The 21,238-nt window shown below is 49.0% G+C and overlaps 6 protein-coding genes across 6 annotated transcripts; 3 read left to right on the forward strand and 3 right to left on the reverse strand.

Moving 5' to 3' along the window:
* Nucleotides 1-898: 898 nt before the first annotated feature.
* On the reverse strand, nt 899-5,054 carry N7508_000939 (vegetative incompatibility protein HET-E-1; the record flags this gene model as incomplete). Its single annotated transcript, XM_058459024.1, has 3 exons — nt 899-2,806; nt 3,039-4,592; nt 4,977-5,054. 3 exons carry the CDS (start codon nt 5,052-5,054, stop codon nt 899-901), a joined length of 3,540 nt encoding a protein of 1,179 aa, XP_058325246.1.
* Nucleotides 5,055-8,153: 3,099 nt separating this feature from the next.
* N7508_000940 (uncharacterized protein) lies at nt 8,154-8,465 on the forward strand (the record flags this gene model as incomplete). Its single annotated transcript, XM_058459025.1, has 1 exon — nt 8,154-8,465. One exon carries the CDS (start codon nt 8,154-8,156, stop codon nt 8,463-8,465), a length of 312 nt encoding a protein of 103 aa, XP_058325247.1.
* A 288-nt stretch (nt 8,466-8,753) lies between these two features.
* N7508_000941 (uncharacterized protein) lies at nt 8,754-8,960 on the forward strand (the record flags this gene model as incomplete). The annotated part of the gene is made up of 1 exon (XM_058459026.1): nt 8,754-8,960. One exon carries the CDS (start codon nt 8,754-8,756, stop codon nt 8,958-8,960), a length of 207 nt encoding a protein of 68 aa, XP_058325248.1.
* A 2,621-nt stretch (nt 8,961-11,581) lies between these two features.
* N7508_000942 (sugar porter family MFS transporter) lies at nt 11,582-13,364 on the forward strand (the record flags this gene model as incomplete). The annotated part of the gene is made up of 6 exons (XM_058459027.1): nt 11,582-11,606; nt 11,656-11,707; nt 11,756-11,831; nt 11,884-12,597; nt 12,649-12,939; nt 12,987-13,364. The coding sequence occupies 6 exons, from the start codon at nt 11,582-11,584 to the stop codon at nt 13,362-13,364; spliced, it is 1,536 nt and encodes a 511-aa protein (XP_058325249.1).
* A 1,200-nt stretch (nt 13,365-14,564) lies between these two features.
* Nucleotides 14,565-16,466, reverse strand: N7508_000943 (uncharacterized protein; the record flags this gene model as incomplete). Its single annotated transcript, XM_058459028.1, has 4 exons — nt 14,565-14,868; nt 14,918-15,839; nt 15,960-16,001; nt 16,055-16,466. The coding sequence occupies 4 exons, from the start codon at nt 16,464-16,466 to the stop codon at nt 14,565-14,567; spliced, it is 1,680 nt and encodes a 559-aa protein (XP_058325250.1).
* Nucleotides 16,467-18,608: 2,142 nt separating this feature from the next.
* N7508_000944 (MFS general substrate transporter) lies at nt 18,609-20,216 on the reverse strand (the record flags this gene model as incomplete). The annotated part of the gene is made up of 4 exons (XM_058459029.1): nt 18,609-18,896; nt 18,952-19,039; nt 19,095-19,979; nt 20,050-20,216. The coding sequence occupies 4 exons, from the start codon at nt 20,214-20,216 to the stop codon at nt 18,609-18,611; spliced, it is 1,428 nt and encodes a 475-aa protein (XP_058325251.1).
* Nucleotides 20,217-21,238: the final 1,022 nt, after the last annotated feature.

Raw genomic sequence — 21,238 nt, forward strand, 5'->3', positions numbered from 1 at the left:
AAATCATAATGCTATTTCCAAATTATAATAGCAATGTTCAAGGTGGAAGCTGATTTTCGCTACCGACTGTAACCTCGAGAGCAGGCAGATTGTATCACCACAGAAGAATGAAAGTAAAGGAGTCGGGTGATTCCACTTCTCGGCAGCTACAGTTTTGATTAAATATTACCACAGCATAGAGACAAACATATTAAGTGCAATAAATTTAGCCCCCTAAAAGAAAATGAAAAATGTCCGAGGCTTCCGCTTTGTTCTCGGGGTTGATTTTGGCAGCCCCATTAATTGATAAACTGTGGTCTGAGCTCCACGTACACTGTATTCCATATTGAAGGTTCTGCCTTGTGATCCCTCAGCGAATCATCCAACAAGTGGAATATTGCTAATGATACCTATGCAATAGTGCTGATATTGCCCGGTGGAAAATACAAGGGACATTTATTGATTTGGGAAGAATACTATCGATCGGAAAATCGAGGTAGGCGGGCAACTCGACAAAATCACCCATCTTCTCAAGCTGCGACACACCTATTATCCTCAGACACAGTACGTCCCGACCACCTACGCTCTTTAACACTTGCTCCAGCTCCATCACCAAGACACAGTAGCTGGACAGATTTAAGCTGCTACAACGCCAGGTGATTTTAACCTTCAAGCTTTCAAATCACCCTTTTGTTGCAAATATGAAATGCTCCAATATGACTCATGCTCAATCAATTTGAGGTACGTATTGTAGGAAAAGAACGCATTCAGCTATTTTTTGAGCTGCCAAAATCATATACCAGCGAGCAGGTCAAACACGTCGAGAAGCAAATTTCACTTTAAATGGGGTACTCATGCTCTCTTCTTGGATAGATATTAGAAGACAATCAAGGGTACACTGAGTACAACGATAAGTTCACTAATCAGTGCGGAAACCAACAATGAGAACCCTCCCATTAGTATACCCAAGAGCAATAGTGCCATCCTGTACAGCTGAGCAATGGAATTTGCGATACTCGACAGGGAGCCATATAAGGTTTTGGTTTCTAAAGGCGATCCAGTCATTTGCTATGGAAACTTGAGGGATGGTCTTATATGAACTTTGACCGACGACGGACGCGATCGAATCGGAATGGCCCTCGAGCGTCTGTAGCTCTTTGCCCGTCCTAGCATCCCAGAGCTTGATCGTCTTATCAAGCGAGCCTGAGGCCACTGTTTGGCTGTCCGGGGAGAAGGCCACAGAACAGACCGAATTGGAATGGCCCTTGAGCGTCTGTAGCTCTTTACCCGTCTTAGCATCCCAGAGCTTGATCGTGTTATCATCCGAGCCTGAGGCCACTGTTTGGCCGTCCGGAGAGAAAGCCACAGACCAGACTGAATTGGAATGGCCCTCGAGTGTTTGTAGCTTTTCGCCCGTCTGAGTATCCCAGAGCTTGATCGTCTTATCATCCGAGCCTGAGGCCACTGTTTGGCCGTCCAGGGAGAAAGCCATATACTGGACCGAAGCGGAATGGCCCTCGAGCGTCTGTAGCTCTTTGCCCGTCTTAGTATCCCAGAGCTTGATCGTCCTATCATCCGAGTCTAAGGTCACTGTTTGGCTGTCCGGGGAGAAAGCCACAGACCAGACCGAATCGGAATGGCCCTCGAGCGTCTGTAGCTCTTTGCCCGTCTTAGCACCCCAGAGCTTGATCGTCTTATCATCCGAGCCTGAGGCTACTATTTGGCTGTCCGGAGAGAAGGCCACAGACCAGACCGAATCGGAATGGCCCTCGAGCGTATATAGCTCTTTGCCCGTCTTAGCATCCCAGAGCTTGATCGTGTTATTATCCGAGCCTAAGGCCACTGTTTGGCTATCCGGGGAGAAGGCCACAGAATAGACCGAATCGGAATGGCCCTTGAGCGTCTGTAGCTCTTTACCCGTCTTAGCATCCCAGAGCTTGATCGTGTTATCATCCGAGCCTGAGGCCACTGTTTGGCTATCCGGGGAGAAGGCTATAGACTGGACCCAATCGGAATGGCCCTTGAGCGTCCGTAGCTCTTTACCCGTCTTAGCATCCCAGAGCTTGATCGTCTTATCAAGCGAGCCTGAGGCCACTGTTTGGCTGTCCGGGGAGAAGGCCACAGAACAGACCGAATTGGAATGGCCCTTGAGCGTCTGTAGCTCTTTACCCGTCTTAGCATCCCAGAGCTTGATCGTGTTATCATCCGAGCCTGAGGCCACTGTTTGGCTATCCGGGGAGAAAGCCATATACCGGAGATATCTGGAATAGCCCTCGGGCGTCTGTAGCTCTTTGCCCGTCTTAGCATCCCAGAGCTTGATCGTCTTATCAAGCGAGCCTGAGGCCACTGTTTGGCTATCCGGGGAGAAAGCCATATACCGGAGATATCTGGAATAGCCCTCGAGCCCATATAGCTCTTTGCCCGTTTTAGTATCCCAGAGCTTGATCGTGTTACCAAGCGAGCCTGAGGCCACTGTTTGGCTGTCCGGGGAGAAGGCCACAGAATAGACCGAATCGGAATGGCCCTTGAGCGTCTGTAGCTCTTTACCCGTCTTAGCATCCCAGAGCTTGATCGTGTTACCAAGCGAGCCTGAGGCCACTGTTTGGCTGTCCGGGGAGAAGGCCACAGAATAGACCGAATTGGAATGGCCCTTGAGCGTCTGTAGCTCTTTACCCGTCTTAGCATCCCAGAGCTTGATCGTGTTATCATCCGAGCCTGAGGCCACTGTTTGGCCGTCCGGCGAGAAGGCCACAGAGCAGACCGAATAGGAATGGCCCTCGAGCGTTTGTAGATCTGAGCTCCAGGAATCTATCACCGCTGGTCGCCTCTGTATCCTTTTTGGCATTTCGCTAAGAAATGTCCCTTTGATGACACTTTGTGTTGGTGCAAACGCTAGCCCGGAACAGTAGAGCTGCAGGGGAGCAATTCCAGCTATGTACACATTTTGAAGAGTAAATCTTCTTGCATCATGTAGAAAATCACACAGTGCAGAATTGCAGTCGTCCTATATCTATTAGTACATGAAGAAAGATATTTGTATATTGATAGAAGTGACTTACACCAACTAGGCCCTGTAACACATCGATTAGCCTGATACTCTCCGATATTCTCCCCATGAGGCTCAAAGCTTCAAGCCAGTGGAGGAAGTGACTGCGAAGGAATTGGAGCGCATGGCTTTCATCATTAAGTATCACTCTGCTACTCTTCAAGTGATGCACCCAGTAAAGGCACGCATATTGAGCCTCTGATGGCAGGCACCGGTCAATCGTTTGCTGGTCGACGGTAGTACGAGATTTCCCTGGTGCTCCTAGTCCACAGATGTCTTTTTTTAGATAGTCATCCTCGGAGAGCAGCTGAAGACATCTGTCCGCAAGCTTCTTGTGAGTGACCTTCTCATCAATAAAGAATTCGTGGACGTCTTCCGGGTCAGGACGAATGAGGAAGTCCCGGAACGATTCATGAAATATTCTCACAGGACTAGTAGCATCGGTTGGGATGTCGAGTACGGAATGAAGCAGCTCCAATCTATTTTTGATGCGTTCAGTGGAAATGCCGAGGAGCCTCGCCAGTGGCGCAGGTCTAAGAGGATTTGCGAGGGTGACTATCGAGCCCACAATTTGGTTGAAATCGCTTATTGCAGTGCGACGCGCGGATGGCATGAGTCCGTGAACCATCTGGTTCAGGGTAGGCAGGTATGTTTGGTCGAGATGCCCACGAGTCTCCTGTTGGAGTATCTGCTGAAGCCGATCATCTGGCCCGTCGCCGCCTTGTCGATAGTCCTCGATAAAGCGGCAGGCAGTGGCCGCGAAGATGAACAGCGGAATTGATTTCCCTAGGAGATTTTCGAACTGGGTTAAGTTTGGCCAAATAGATTTGATTTGGAAATTGCGCTGAATTTCGTCCAATCGGAACCTCAAAAAGGTTGCGATGTCCCGCTCGATTATAGGCCGTTGGATCTCGTGAATAGGAAACTCGATGAATTTGTCTTCAACATCCTGGAACCCAAGACGAATCGGAGGTTCAAACCTGCTGGTGACAAAGAATTTCAAGGGGACTACTGCCGAAAGACTGTTCTGCAGCAGTAACTTGATAACCGCCGTGGTGTTCTGGTCTCCCTCGCATTCATCGAGGGCATCGATCACGACCGTCATGGTCCTAGAAATACCATGCGGGACAGCCTTCATTGGCTGCAAGATAAGTTTCCTAAACTGCTCTCCTAGCGCCATTGTGGCGATATCAGGGTTAGTTTCGATGGCGTTTCGCATATGCTCAGCCATCATAGGTAGTCTCTGGACGAGTTGGGCGGCGATAGTGGTGAACAAGTAATCGGCACTACCGCGATCGGATTCATTCCTCTTGAAGAAGAAGCTGGCCGCGAGACGGTCTTGCTCGGCAAGGTCACCGGCCACAGTACGAGCGATTGTTGACTTGCCGGTGCCAGCCTTTCCTTGAAGCCAGTATATATGCTCGCGAGCTATAGGGCCATCAGTCCATTGGTTAATTGTCTCGAGAAGCTCATGGCGCGTGTTTCTGAGACACGTCGCGACGTGTTCGTTTGCACGGGAGTTGAATGCGGCACCTTCCACGGTGCGTAGTGTGTCACGGACAAACCTCTGGTTGCAGTTTAGTGTTGGGGTGGTAGCTCTTTCGGCGGGGCGTTAGCCAGTCCATCTGGAAATAGAGTGAAGTGACATACGGTCTGATTTTATGTAGCTGTTTTCGGAGGTTTTTATATAACGGATCGTTACGCCTCCTGCACTTGTTTAGTCCAGAGTGGTCTGTATCGATAACGACGGTTTGAGCAGCATGGCCGCCTCGGGCTGAGTCCAACGGGACAATCTAGGGATGTTAGAGAGCTTCCACAGAGGGACAGCAGCACCTACCAAGCCGATAGATAGCCATCCCAGCATGCGTGTAGGCTTTTTTTCGCAGAAAGCTATGATCTCGGTCTTCTGTCGTCGACCCTCTTTCTCTTTCATGCACTGAACAAAACGTACATCCAAGTCGGAGAGCTGTGTCCGGTAGCTCGCTAGGGTGAAGAGGAGCCCGGTGCTGGATCCTAAAAAGCCGGTCATGCGGGCTACAACAGTCCCGAGACTCGATATAGGTGACCCTTGATGAGGGGTCCCGAGAAAAACGATGCCGCAAGTGCTGTCGACGACGTCTCGCGCGGCGTCCCCAGGCTTGCACAAGGTCTGCAGAAGGGATTAGGTTTGCATAAAAAGGAACAATATTGCGGCATACCTCTTTTATGATGATGCCCCCAAAGCTATGACCGATGAAGACGATCGGTACACACTGTGACCTCTGTTAGCCTTGTCTTCTTTGGGTTTCATAGTCCTCACCCGATGTCTTGACCGATGCTTCACTAAATCGTCTAGTAACCGATCGCCGAGTTGCTGCGCTGACGTGACCGGAGCATCGATCAACCAGTCCGAGTTGTGCGCAAAGGCCAGGATTCTTGCGTTCGGAAAGTCATCTTTCAATAGGTCTCTCAAGAGGTGGACGCGTTTGCCGTGATCTGAATTGGTCGATCTCGCAGGACCACTTGTCCAGGTGTATTCCGGATGTGCCCCAAGGCCGTGGACGGCGACAATTCTATGGCCATTAGCGTGAGCGTCACGGTAGGCGCGGCGGCTCTTACTCGAAAATGACATTCTTAGCATGCTCCGGTTCGGAAATAGTGTAAAGACCGTCAGGGCGGTCCGTCCTTCCACGACGACGAATCTTGGCAAAAATGGGATAGAGAAGGAAGACAGGAAGCACAACCAAGGTGGCCCACAACACGAAATCGTTCATGGCGTTCACTGATTTCGACTCAAGAGTGGGGTCACGGTGACATGAACCAATCGGTTTGAAGTACCACACTGTCGGTGTCACTCTTTCTGCGTAGATTCAAACGCAAAGGATGGGTGTGACGTCTGATAGAGTGCTTCCATCTGTAAAACAGGGGCGAGGCATCATTTGAGAGCAGTCCTTAGCTTAGCCTCCAGCCTGACCCACTTGTCACATCTCATCACCATGCAGGAGGCGCGTGACAGCGCGAGTACGCGCCGCCAAAATCGTCCTTGGGGGCCACGTTGACCTACTAAAGGCAATTATATGAATATATCGATACCGGGCAAGTCTTGACAAGGGAAAGAAAGCAGCAATAATAACTTCATATTATTGATGACGAAGGACGGCGAGAGCAAGAAGTCCTGCTCTCCAAGCTAGCTAACCAACTAGTTACAACTAGTTACTCTTAGTTAAGTCTATCCTGGATCACGTAATCATCGGGTCATGTGATCTCGAAATCCCCTCCATAGACCTGAGCACTAGCTAGTTGTCCAATTTGCTAGCAAGACCATTCCGATCTGACCAATCACAGTGATCCATTCCCTTCAATTTCAAATTGCCAATTTCCATGTCACATTTGTAGATTTCTTTCCCTTTCGGGGAGCATTACGGTGTCCACTGGTAGAGCTTCCATGATCGGTATGCTCTCTGGGTCCTGCTGTAGCACCTCTTCCCCCACGTCCGCGACCTCGGCCACGGCCTCCACAATCCCACTGAGAATTCTGGTTGGATGGGGCGGCAGTGGATTGTTGTAATTGTCTTGGCGATCGTTTTTGAATGGATTCCGACGTGCCGAATGTGTCTTACTAGCTTCGGCAGCAAGTTGACGTGCTTTGATTGTCATTTCCTTACACTACTTATCGAAGTCTTCGTGGGTATTCGAGTGAGGTTTCTTAACCTTCCGTAACGCTTCACGCATAAAGACTATGTCCGGAAGCTCATTCTGGAGCTCACGAATCATGATTCTAATTGAGGTAAATGCCGGCGGAGCAATTTTGAATTTGTGTAGTACGTTCATTTGTCTCTGGTAGTCACTAATGTACTCTTCGGCCGAGCCATAGTGATCTCTCTTTATATTATGAAGTCTGAAAGCATCGATTAGGACATATCTGAGCGATCTCCTCCTTGAACGTAGCTGACTAGCTCTTCGAATAGCTTATCGGCATACTTTGGGCGGTTAGACAGTCCGCTTAGCCTAGTTCGCACGTCCTTTTCAATTTGGAGATACATCCATGCGGCCACCGATGATGACCAGAAATTCCATCTCCGATAGAGAATATCTGCTTCACTTGGTCTTGCCATCGTAGTATCAATGAGATCTCCGAGCATCATGGGCTGCAGAGAATTTTCAACCAGCATCACCCAATCCGAGGGGTCTGTTTCCTCGCCGGTGAGCTTTTCAATGGTAGGCAGCTCATATTTCGTGATTTTCGGTAGTCGGCTGCCTTGATGACGAGCGACGCCTGCAGGTGCGCTCACAGGCTCGTCATCGATGTCGTTGTTTCCGACATCTTCAATGTTTGGGTAGCCTAGGTCGTCACCCAGCGCTCCATGATATGTCCCGCGGTCCGAAGCGGTAGACCTTTCGCCAGTTTTCGCGTATTTCGATTCGAATTCGATGGTTTCAGGGTTCGGAGGTATGGGGGCTCAGGGGTGGGGTGGACTCACTGCTTCTGGTAGGTTGATCAGACCCACCGCAGCGTGCGGCGTGCTTGGCGGCCCTGGATTGGGTCCACCAAGCTTGGCGCGGTGTGAATAGCCTCAAAAGTTGAGTAGAGGGGTCATAACCTCTTGACAAGGGAAAGGAGGCAGCAATAATATGAGGTTATTGTTGATGAAGAAGGACAGAGAGAGGAAGAAGTCCTGCGCTCTCAGCTAGCAAACTAACTACTCTCAGGTCTATCCTCAATCACGTGATCACAAAGTCATGTGATCTCGACAAAAAGAGTTTCTACGAAGAAGTGAGAGCAAAAATGTGGTAGAAGACGTGGTGAGAGAGCTCATAGTGACTTTTGAGCTGATGGCGATAGTAGACCACCGGAGCAGAGTTTCGGCATCTTCAATTGGTCAGGTAAATTATTGGATTACACTGGATTCGACATCTCCAACCTCCTCGTGGTCGCATTATTATATAGTAGTTGGAGGGAAAGATCCATCACATCGGCATATCATCCAGAATATCGCAGGATATAGCCTTTTGTTGCATTAGCCCCAATTGCTGATGTTCCTAAATTGAGTCATTGGCGCCCAGGCGCTAAGCGAGACATAAAAGGACATCCAAGGCCCCTGGAGATTCCCATCCAACTACAACTACTTGCAAAAGCGCTGTGAGAACCATGACTCATCCACGCCAACCCAGTACCTTTCATCACGAATCATGGTCTACACCATGGCGGTCGTCGTCATCCGAATTTCCGCCCGAAGAGACTTACGGCCAGCGAACAGCCCGACAAGGAGAAAAGCCAGAGTGGAATTCCGCCCCGGGGTTTCTAAAGTCTCAATGTCTTCGTGAGATATATGGCTGGCCATGGGGCTGGGCCATCTATCGTACAACTTATGCTACCACATCCGATGAGGACTGGGCACGAGCCATTGAAAAGCTCGACCAGGCCTGTCTGGCTGGCCTGACAGATAAAGAGGGTGAATGAACCTGGTTAGGGTATACGCTTATTGAACTCTTTCGCGAAGGTTATCGAAATGTGATTATTGAAGACCCTGCCTTGGAAGGGGCGTCAGAATCGGTGATTCGAAGCCGGCACAGAGCGTGGGCTGAAACCCAAGGCCGCCCTGCATTCGGTCCCTGTCTTCGATTTCACTACCCTCTTTTGTTGGATGATCGCTGTGGGCGGTTGATTTTGGCTAGCACCGAGCCCCGAGTTCCAGACCTTGCCCAATATGATCTAGGGTGACATATTGTTATGTATGAGCCCGGAGCAATGGTCGGTTATGTCAATGTCGTTGACGCTGGTCTTCTCGAATTGGCTTCCGAAGATGAATCAATTTCTGAAGATGAACCAGAATCTAAAGATGAGAATCACTACCGTGGCATGGTCCGGGTTCACCTAGATTGCCTGTTTAATTTCGCTGACTCTTGCGAGTATATGGAGTACAAACAAGTTGCTTGGGGCGATTGGGGTATGTAAACGCCTTTGACTGTGGTTTTTACAGACGGCCAGTCAGCGAGAGTCCAACCAAGGATATGTTTCTTTTTTCCCCGGATCAGGAAGTGAAAAGAACCACAAGTATCACTGAGCGGGAATATCTTGAACGCCAGTGCTAAGTAGCAATCAATAGAGGTGTAATTAGCATTGGGCAGTGTGTTGAAAAATTAATTCATCCCAACATTCAAGTCGGGAACGCTACAACCTCTGCTTCATACCCATTGCTATAAATCTCACCAATCTTACTCCCTAACGCTTCAAGTATCTCCTCAGTCTGTTTGACTTTGCTGCGCCATATCTCATCCTCGCTCGTATCGTCAAACCCATTTAGTAGCCAGGTCTTACATGGCCTTTTTGACAAACGCCCTGCAAAACTCACCATTCCGTCACTTTGGCGGCTAAAGAAGCGATCCCAACAGTCCCCAAGGTCAACCGTTTAACCAGAGAGTTTAAACCATTTTGTAGTAGTCAGGTCTAACTCTCCTCCGATGCCCTCGTAGATGATATTGAGTCTTGTCAAGTTTTTTGCCGCATTTTGATAATTGAGTACGGCAAATGTCTGCAGTGAGTCAGTGTTTACAATTTATCAAGAAACAACGAAGAAACAGAGCATATCAGTGGATAGACTTACATTTCGTAACAGGGTTAAAGCCGCTCCAGGGTCATCACCCCTAAGCAAATCTCTCGATGGATAGGAAGGAAGCAAGCAATAATGGCAATTTATTGGTTGTTCATTGGACGGGGAAGAAGAGAAGCTTCGAACCTGCCCAAACTAAGACTAAGTCATCAACCTCTTGACAGCAAATTCACTTGGGGGACGGGAATTGCACATGGATGAATACACTTGCACGGCCGTGAACATTGAAAGTGGGATTATTGAATTAGTATGCAGGGTGGGCGGCAAGTGTTCTTGTTAGAGCTGAGAGTTGACGATATCCCGAGATTTGTGGGAAATTTAAATAGCTGCTGGTTCGCGTTTCAAAGACAATCCTGATTTCGGTTGCCGTAGTTGAACTAGAGCACTCTGTTGTAACCCTCCATGTTAAGAAGAAACCCACGGTCTTCTTTCATACGCTATTTGGAGTAGGATTCCAGAAACAATTTCCTTGCGCAAAGTCTGGAAGTCAATTTCGAGTTTAGCTGTAGCGAAATCGCAGTCGTTGTATCGTAGTGTCAAATGTGGTCGGACCAGGTTTTGTCTCACACGATGTTAGAGAGAGAGCCCAAAATGGCTGAAGCCGAGGAATATGCACAGACCAAGAGCTCCTGGAGCTGTCGATATAGGATGAAACATTGTTTGCCAGTGATTTGCATTTTGGTTGAGAGTAAGGCCGAGCATGTGGGGGTGGACATCGCCAGGGAACTCATATGCTATGCCCCATGCACATTCGAACCGAGTTTCAACAGAATCAAAACATCCAAGAGAGATCCAAGAAACAGTCGGTCCGTGAGCCAATCTCAGACAAATAGAAGAGCTCGCCTAAGCAATCAAAACGGTAATACTCCGGCGGTGGTCCCACGACTATTATTTACCCGACCGGTCACAACAAGAATCCCTCACTTGATAAAGGATGTGAGTTCATTAACATCGATGCGGTTTCCTGTATTCACGATGCCTGTGGCGCTATGATATGAAGCTTCCAAGGGCGCCACCATCTCATGAACGGCATGGGCGGGCTGTCGGCAGGGGCGCATTCTAGCCCCGGGTGCATTTAACCGGCCTCGGTAAAAGACTGCCGTGACTAATCTTGAGATTGCTTAACACATGTCACCCCCGTATTCGGCGGTGTTTTTGTGTCAGAATTATGCTCAGATGTGATTTTAAGAGGTTAGAAGAGCGCACAGTCCAGAGAACCAGCCACCATGTTCGGGTTGAGTGTTCCGGCTGAGTCTTTCAACTCATGTTCCCAGCGGAGGAAACTAAAAAAGAGGGGGGATGTAATATCACCATCGGCTACAGACTGTAATCGCTTGAGTATTGAAATACAGTGGAATCATGGACTGATATAACCTTGATTGGGAAGGTGGGTATTGTCATCATTCCGGGTGTACTCCTTGCTTAGGACTGCGGCTTGGCTAAACTTGAGGTGCTGTAATCTAATGCTAGGCTCTTGTGTAGTCTTGGTACAAGAACATGTAGCTAGAATGGAGATCTAATGTTTCCCTTTCACATCTACCACAGGTTTATACCAATGACGTCGGTATGCCGATCTACGGGCCGACCTCGCATATACAGACAGGACAAAACGGTTAGTATATCATACCGGAATAAGTCAGTTTCTCTTCGGAGAAGTGAAACCTGCAAATATCCCGGCTAAATAGGTCGACTCGGTTAATACAACTTCACCCGACAAATGCCCCGACTGGCTCTGAGTGACTCTGAGTGGCTCCCGACCCGCCAATGACGCCGTTCATCCCCGACTTTTGCATCCCCGGGATTTCTGGCCTCTCCGCATTTCCCTTTGCCTGCTGATCTTTGCCCGTCCGGGGTACACCCCCCGGTTCTGGTGTCGTGCCATGCGACTCTACGCATTGGCTGCTGTCACTTATAAAAACGCCTTGCCGCAAGCCTCCCGGACTCTATTCTCTATGGACCAGTGACCATGTATACTATAACGAATATATACGGTATGTACTGTTGGATCAATGAATCCTGCCAAAGACTAACATGCAACAGTCCTTGCCGCGTTTGGCACCATTGGAGGTGCTCTGTTCGGGTTCGATGTGAGGTGTGTATTCCTCTTCTTCAAGAAGACCTGACATTAACATGATTCCAGCTCGATGAGCGCCTGGATTGGCGTTGATACGTACATGGACTATTTCGGGTCACCAAACTCCAACCTCCAAGGAGGAGTACGTGATCAATACCCCATCAACCTGTTCAAGATGCTAACATATACACTAGATCACAGCTTCCATGTCTGCCGGTTCCTTCGCTGGCTCAATCGCAGCCGGATGGCTATCCGATATTCTTGGGCGTCGCTATGCCCTGATGATTGCCTCGTTGGTATGGATTGTTGGAGCCATGGTTCAATGCAGCGCTCAGAATGTGACACACTTGGTCGCTGGCCGTGTTGTCAGTGGACTTGCTGTCGGTGTGACCTCCTCCCAGGTCTGTGTCTATCTGTCTGAACTTGCACCTGCTCGTATTCGTGGCCGTATCGTCGGTATCCAGCAATGGGCTATTGAATGGGGTATCTTGATCATGTACTTGGTCGCTTATGGCTGTGTGGTGGGTGTGTCCGGTCCTTCTGCGTTCCGCATCTGCTGGGGTGTGCAGGCTGTGCCCGGTCTTGTTCTCTTTATTGCGCTGTTCTTCTTCCCCGAGTCTCCTCGTTGGCTTGCATCTAGGGAGCGCTGGGAAGAGGCTTTGGATACGTTGGCGCTCCTGCATGCCAAGGGTGATCGCCATGATCCCGTTGTACAGGTTGAGTTTGAAGAGGTCCAAGAGGCCGTTCGGGTGGCACATGAAGCTCAAGATGTTTCCTTCTTGGCCCTGTTCGGACCGCGCATTTGGAAGCGCACCATGTGTGGAATGACGGTTCAGATGTGGCAGCAGCTTTTGGGTGGCAATGTTGCCATGTACTACGTGGTCTACATCTTCGAGATGGCTGGCATGGTAAGTATCGTCAACAGTGATGCACGAAGAATTCGCTAACTTGAAGTACAGACTGGAAACACCACTCTTTGGTCATCGGCTATTCAATACGTTATCTTCTTGGTGACGACTGGTGTTATGCTCCCCTACATTGATCGCATCGGTCGGAGAAACCTTCTTCTCATTGGATCTGTGACTTGCATGATTGTTCATTTCATCATTGCTGGTGTCATGGCCAGCAAAGGAAAACCGGTTCCCAATGTTAACGGAAATGCCAATCTGACTTGGGAGATCAATGGCAGTGCTGGCATGGCTGTCATCGCGTTTTCATACATCTTCACCGGAATCTACGGCTTGACTTGGGTATGTCACCCTCTTCCTTGACAACATATTCATACTGACAGCTATAGGCTCCCACTGCGTGGATCTATGCCGCAGAGGTCTTCCCTCTGAAGTACCGAGCCAAGGGTGTCGGTATCTCAGCTGCCACCAATTGGATCTTCAACTTTGCCCTTGCATACTTTGTGGCACCAGCCTTCCACAACATCCAGTGGAAGACGTACATCATTTTCGGGGTTTTCTGTACCGTGATGACCTTCCATGTGTTCTTCATGTACCCTGAGACAGTGGGTCGCTCTCTTGAAGAAATTGACTTGGTCTTCGAGACCGATGTCAAGCCGTGGCACACTCACAAGATCAGTGATGTATTTGGTGAGGAAATTGAGCGCCACAGGGACGTGAGTACCAAGAAGGATGTTGGTGGCGCCAGCCATGAGGAGGTGGTGTAACAGATATTGAGGGGATTCGTCCTAAGGAAGCATAAGAAAGCCACGAGGCGTTTGCAAATATTATGAGTTAATGAGAGTTAATGCAATATTATAGCATCGTATGAATCGTATTTCGAGTCATGGTGGCTTAGCCGTGTGGTAGAAGGACGCGAGCGGGGATTTCGATACCAATTTCATCTGCTCTTACAACAACATATCCATGATCAGTCCAGAAGAGGGGGGTCGGGGTCACGCATGCGGAATGTTCAGTTTGGTGCGCGTCCACCTCCAAAAAGATTTTCTTTTTTTTTCCTACTAAAACGCCTCTTACCTTTCTATGATAAACAGCTGGCCTAGGAATCGAAAAGATGTTGAGAACAGATAAGAGAAACAAATCTCTTCATAAATAGGGTGCTGTTCGGTGTCGGCTGAAACTTCCCGACTGAACTGAATGAACACGGTGTTTGTCAACGCCGAACAAGTACTCCAAACGCAGCCGAATTCCCCGAAAACCCCAAGTGTGCCGAAAGCTCTACTAGCTTACAATTCGAGAAATCATTAGCAATTGTAGCCGTCTAAGTCTACCAATGCCCAAAAGCGAACATCCTAGTGTCCCATAGGCCGCGGCTAGGCCAAGATAGTCGCTCTCTGATGCAGTCACTGTACTTCTTGTGTACATGCATCACGAAAAGGCTTGTATCTCCCAAAGTCCCAGATATGATAATTTTGGTAACCGGGAACTAATAACATCCATTTCATCATGTTCATTGGATAGACAATATTGTGTTAATATATTCACGTGTATTCAACTTCACCCCTCTTGGGAATAATGAATGGGGCATATATTAACATTATTAAAACAAGACATGAAAATTGTTGGTAGTCTGGTTAACAAACATTGTATGAGCTGGTTCGGGCCATTGCTGTTAGTTTAGTTTGCACGCCCAAGAACTACGTATGCTACATTTACTACTGACAAGTATCGAGTGACGCTGCAAAAGCCTTCTTAACGTACATATTTGCAAACTAATTTAGTCTGACATGGGTATTTAACCTTTCTTGGGCAAAAGGTTCGAGAAAAGATTGTCCACAAAAATAAAGTAAAATCAGAATAAAGACGGCATAAATATTCAGTCAAGCCAAGCCGCGGTAGGTTCCCCGGAGACCTGACATCAGTCATCCGCAGAATAGAATAAAATCGACATCAACGAGTTATGCAGATCAAACAGATCTCTCCTCACTGGTATTTCCGTCACTGTACTTCTCCGCGTGCTGTGTTTGACTCTGGGCGTGAGTCTTGTTCTCCCTATTCAGCATACTGGCGCGACGGACGGCATTATCCTCGACATCATCCAGAGTACGCAAGAGTTCACCATTCGAACCATACATATGGGGCTCGGTGCGGGCAACCGAAACCACATTGAAGACATTTGTAGTCTTGCGGAAGATGCGGTCCATCTCTTCCAGGGAACGCATGGTGGTTTCTGGGAAGAAGAAGTAGACGACAGGTACGATGGCAGCGTTACTAAAACGAGTCAGTATAAACCGAGGAGAACTAGTGAATCAACACTCACATTACGGCAAAAATGACGTAGGTCTTGTAGCCAATGCTCTGGAAAGCCACAGGGGTAATCATAACAACCATGAAGTTCCAAATCCAGTTGGAAGAAGTGGACAGTGCGTTGGCCGGGGCACGAATCTTCAATGGGACAATCTCGGCAGGGTACAGCCAAGTCATGCCGAGCCAGCCGATGGCAAAGAAAGTGTTGAACACGAACAGGAAGACTGTTTGGGCAACGCCAGCCTTGACACCGGTAGAGGATTGCTTGTGGGTCGAGGAAATACTGTCAGAGATGGCCAGAACAGCCATGGAAATGGACATCCCGACTGCACCAAAGAGCATGAGTGACCGACGTCCAAACTTTTCGACGGTGAACACAGCGATCCAAGAGGCGATGAAATACTCAGTTCCGTTGCAGGCAGCGATAAGACGCGAAGTTGTGGCATCCAGTCCGACGTTGGATTCCAGGAGAGTTGGGATATAGTAAGTGATCAAGTTGATACCGGAGATCTGCTGGAACATCTGGTTGACGTAGGCCAACATAGTACGGTGGAAGTGACGGTCTTCGCCCATGGTGAACATATCCCGGAACGACCCCTTTGCCATCTCCAGGACGGTAGCCTTGATAGCGGTGAACTCGGTGTCAATGAACAGCTCATCGGTCTCGTCGCCCATCAAGCACGCCAGGACTTCCTTTGCTTCCTCCTCCCGACCCTTCAAGATGAGCCAACGGGGCGACTCAGGTAGGAACATGACAAATACTAAGATAATGGCCGCAAAGAAGATCTGGAAAGCCAACGGGAATCGCCAGGCAACTTCGTTGGGGTCGGCAAACATCAACCCGAAATCAATCCAGTAACTGATGGTGATACCGCAAGTGATCATGGCACCTTCGATCATGACCATCTGGCCTCGTCGGTGAGACTTGCAGCATTCTGGTCAACATTAGCTTCTCAATTTCTATCGATAATGGAAATTTTTCCGAGCCAGCACTGATCGAGCACCGCAGCGGTATCTAGATCTTCAGTGGCGGTCGTGATACGGAATCGACTTACCGGATTGCCACGTAGGGACAGTGGAGGTATTGATGCCATTGCCTGCAGTCTAGTGTTAGAGAATGATTTCCGTGCTTTTGCTCACTGAAACCTACCGAAACCAGTGACCAATCGGCCTACAACCAGCTGAGCAAGCCCATAAGAAGTACATTGCAGGATAGCACCGATACACATGATGAAGGATCCAACAAAGATAGCCTTGCGACGACCTAAGATGTTACCAATCCAAATCGTGGGAATTGAGCCGGCGAAACATCCCAAGTTGTATGCTGCAACTGTGATACCCTGCCGTGTCGATTGGTTGTTCTTCTCTGCTTGTGTCCATCCTTCGGTATATGAATCCAACGTGTTGATCGAAGGGAAGTACTTGTTGAAAGATGTGAGCGTAAGCAAGCCACCAGTTACACCTTGGTCGTAACCGAAGAGCAAAAAGTCCATGCCGGCCAGAATGCCAATGGCGATCTGAAGCTTGGTGCCATTAAGGCCCAAGAACCGCTTGGTCTGCATGTTAGGCGAGGTTAAGTGAAAAGCCTCTTCTGCTGTGAGTGCCCCAAAACAATACAAGACCGAGCCAGTCGGAGAAAGAGAATAACAAAGAAGAGAAGATCACGAAGATCAAAGTAGAAAGCAGATCAACGCGGGGAACTCGGCAGATTTAAAAGGACTTGTCCGGGGTGCCTTGACCTCCAGACCAGGGGCCCTTGTTATGGCTTCATCCTGCTGCCGAGCCGCCGCGACAAAGCAAACAAGATGTGATTCGGAGAGTGGATTCACAGGCTCCACATCTCCTGATGTGAGCAATGAGCCCCGAGGGGGCTTTCATCCCGAGTATCCAGGATAGCACAGGCCATCAACGGCCCCAGACATGGAACAGGCCCGGGGTTGCCCACGCGAGCCAAAGAGACCAATCAGCGTTGCATACATCGGGCAAAGGCATCGGGCGACGGCTTCGGCTTCTCCAGACTCAGTTAGCTGCTCTTACTCGGCTGTACTGTTCAGGTTCAACCCCGCCGATCGCCCTTCAGTGGCTTGACATGTACATGTGGAAACTCCCCGCGTCTCCAGATAAAAAAAAAATTGGGTCTGGAGTTGGAATCTGGGGTTGTGAAGTCTTATTGTTTGAAGTTCGGATCGAACTGGGATTCATGCTTGGCTTTGAAGCTTGTCGATGCCAATGTTGTGCCAATGTTGTGCCAATATTGTGCCAATGTAATGCCAATGTTGTGCCAATTTTAGCTTGTAGACTAAACAGTATTTCATTGGGAGTAATAGTCTTCGACCATATGCGCCATGAGACCAGGATAATCAATTTGCTTCGGTCAAGGGGCGCAAATGGCGCTGGAACATCTTGGCAATGCCTGGGTGACTTTTCTTTGTTCGCATATTGGAACATCCCCATGCCCTAGTTGGAGACATTTGGGTACCAGGGACCCGGCCAGGGGTAACCATTGTTTTCTTCTGTTTCTTCTTTGTTCATCTTCTCCCACTTGGACTTGGACATCTGCATCCCAAAAAAATGACTCGTTTCTGGACAATTCGCACTAAACGCAGCCACGGTCTCCACTGCGAACAGCACCAGCCAACAAGATCTGCCTGCCCAGTTTTGTCGCGTTGCGTTTCTCTTTTCCCCGAATCCTGGATGCGCAATGCAACCTACCCTTTTAGGCAGTTCCGGTTTAACCCGCGGCCTGTCGCATCCTCAATTTGCATCGCATGGAGCCAGATGCTCAGATCCGGGTTCAAAATCCTGACCGAAAATTGCTGCCCTTGCGTTGACGGTCAGCTATGCGTGGCGCCTCCCGGCCGCCGCTGAAGTCATTCAGCCTTCGCAAAGTTTCGCGACAGCCACGGCGTGTAGATCCCCCCGGGCACTGTCTTCCGCGTTCTAGCCCCTGTCTCGCGTTTCGCGAACAAGGCATGGGCTTGGCATAAGATGAATCCAAGCTTTGGGTTCAGAATCGGGCGTGCCATAGATGGCACTGTCATCGCTAATTGCTTCTCGCTTGTCTGTTTTGTGGGGCCGAGGGGCGGCGACGGTACATGCTAAATCCGACTTTTTCAGGAATGCAGATGCGATGGAACTATTCCCATTCGATAATCATGGCCGCCAAACAAAGTATCGGTACGATCAACAGGCAGTTACCTGGTCTTGACGGGGATCCGTACCCCATGCATGACCCTTGCTGCGAGGCTCAATGCGACCGTGTTCGGTAGATCGACCTGCAGATGGGTTTCTAGATCACCACTCGGTTGGTTAGCCGCGTTTTCCAGTTGGTCGCATCTTGCAGGCACTGTGGATGCAGGCTCAAGTCATGCCGGAATTTCACTGGCAGTCTGCAGGATGAATCGAAATCAGGTTTGCCAGTTTCCATAGAGATTATTTCTCCAACTCAAGGCCATGGCTATTGAAGTAGGCCAATAATTGAAGTAATTTTGTCGCGTACCAGTCATCGCTTCTAGGCAATTGTATGATAGATCTCAGGTCGTGTAAGTGTAGGTTGCACTCGAGGATTAGATCAGTGCTTTCGATTGACCTGTTTCCTCTCTCCTACATATACCATTACACATATTGTTCAGATCCATCTTTCTGTTCCAGTTGATTTCTCGCGTGTTTCCCCGCACCCTCTTCTCTGGCCCATCCCCAGTAGGTCAGGCTGGCATGTCCTGCGAATCGTTTCGTTCCATCTTTTGAACATACCGGCTTCTTTCCCGTAACATTGGCCCATATCGCTGAAGTACAAATGGAACAGGTGTCAACGCGAGTAGAACGAACGCACAAAGGGTGATGGTCCAGTCAAACCCAATGCGGTTTACTAGCTGAATGGTGAAAAGAGGGAAGACAGACGAAAATGTGTACCGCATGGCGACATCGACTGCAAATGAGGAGGCACCGAATTCCGCTCCATAGACCTCGTTCTTGTATAGCGGGTAGACCAGCTGTATTTTATTGACCATTAGTACGGTACGATTGGTGATGACACTCGGCAAGTACCTGTGATAATGCGAACGCCATCCCATAAAGCCCCCCAGCAATGAGCGGACATATCCAGTGAATAGTGGTTCGAGCTGTCCATGCAAGCCTATTGTTATATATTAACACCCTCCTGCAGCCCAAGCGCTTGACAGCGGACATACCAAAATAGGCTAATTGGCAACAAGATTCCTGCTATGCTGGCCGCAGGAAGTGAATCCTCGGGCTGTGGGTTCGAGGACTTGTCCCTCCTTTTCATCACCACTGATATGACAGGCAGTGCCAGCAAACTTCCAATCACCAAGGGAATGAACGCCAGCCCGGTTTCATACGATGTGAACTGATACACTCGTGCGAGGACCAAAGGGTAGCTTGCATAAAACACAAACACCACAACCTGACCCATGGTGACAATAGCTGCTGTGGGAAAGATAATCGGTTCTACCAGCAGCATGTGTATCGGACGCGCAAAAGCAGGGGCCAGACAATGCCACAGATTCCGCCGGGGGAGCTTCAGCATCTTCCTTCGGATCTCTGGCCTATGTGTCTCTGGCACTGACACCATGGCCAAGAAACATACTCCAACTAGCATCGCCGTGAGCCAAAAGGTCCAGCGCCAGCCACGGTCGGCGACTATCGCCTCGCCTGCGATAGGCCCAACCTCAGTTGCAACTGCCCCCATTATGCCATAAATTGCGAACAGGACACCCCCCAACTTGTCCTTGGGCATCCTCCATAGATCATTCAACAGGCCCGAGAAGACAGTCACACAGGGAGACCCAACTATTCCACAGAGGCCACGGGCAACTGCTAATGTCCGAAAGTTCTGGGCGGATCCACCGACGATGGTGAAGACGAGATGGAGAAACAAAGAAAACTTGTAGATGTATTGTCTGCCAAACTCCTCTGAGAGTGCAGACGTGCACATGGGTCCAATCACAAATCCTATTGCATAGAAAGTGATAGGGGAAATGGCCAATGTCTCTCCAACATGAAATTCTCGCATGATTCCTGGGATACTCGCGATATATACCGAAGTTGCCAATGTACTAATGCATCATGTCAGTCCAGGTCAGCCTCACACGAGATTGGATAGTGAGCTTGGATAGATCAACTCACATGACAAAATAAGAGCAAATGGCACTAATCGAAACAAAAAGTTTGTATTTTGGGTCCCAATAGCGAGCGTCGGGCACTTGAAGCTCTTGATCATTGTAAAAAACTTCATTGTTATTGGAGACTTCTTTTGCATTTTTGTCTTCGGCGTCGGAAGGGGTATCCGCCATGACAGCAGGCAAGACATTCGCAATGCCACGCACTGAACTTCCCAACGTGGACTCACTGACACTATGTATCTGATGTCCTTGCTCATGGTTTGTCATAGTAGGTGAGGAATTGATCTCCATCCAAGAGCCGTAGAAAGTTCTCCTGCGATGCAAAGAGAAGAAATGGTATGAAAAGACAATTTTATGTGAAGAATGTGAGCGGCTCCTCGAGAGAAAAAATAGGCAGAAAGAGAAGAACTCACTAATAAACATACAAAATTTGACCAGCCATGGTTTATCAACTGCATTAGCGTCACTAGTGCCTGCGTTTTACATTTTGAGCGCTTGATACCGTGTTTAACGTCATTGAAAGCCCAGGAATTTAAAGTTATGATGGCAGCTGGTCATTACAATACGGATAGGTACGCGGCTCGACTAGCGCGACAGGTGCAGATCCTTTTTTGAATTTTATAAGCAGTGTAGATCACCTACGTACAGTACTGTACACCGACCATGGGTTGGCTTAGCTGACATCTGCTCACGGACCTTCCGTAGATCTACATAGATCCGCCCCACACTAAACGATAATGACAGATCCGGATCGACTTTGCCACCGTGTCCTCTATAGTACTCTTGACTAGATTTTACATTGACCTTAACGGATGAACAAGTCCGGCTGAGCTATGTTGACGCCCCATATTGAGTAGGACATTTGCCGATGGGGAGGGAACTGAAGATGTACTTGAAACAGTCATTTCTGGTAGCTTTACTTGTGTATGTCGATCTATCTTCCTAGTTCATGCACCTCGTGTTCTTCCTGTAGGATTTCCCGAGAGATCCCTCCACTCGTTAATGCCGAAGCATATCTGCCTGACGCATCTGAGCCATCCCAACCGTGGTAGGCAGCTCTGGAAATTTGACACGTATGAATGGGGTGCTTGATCGCGACCGCCGAGGAGGAACCATTGGGAGCATATATTAAACGGGATTACAGGCATTGCAGGAAAATCAAGGGATAAATACAAGGACATATGGCTCTCCAG

The sequence above is a fragment of the Penicillium antarcticum genome, assembly GCF_028974205.1.
Source record: "Penicillium antarcticum strain IBT 31339 chromosome Unknown utg000001l_segment0_segment0, whole genome shotgun sequence".
In the NCBI taxonomy this organism is placed as follows: Eukaryota; Fungi; Ascomycota; class Eurotiomycetes; order Eurotiales; family Aspergillaceae; genus Penicillium; species Penicillium antarcticum.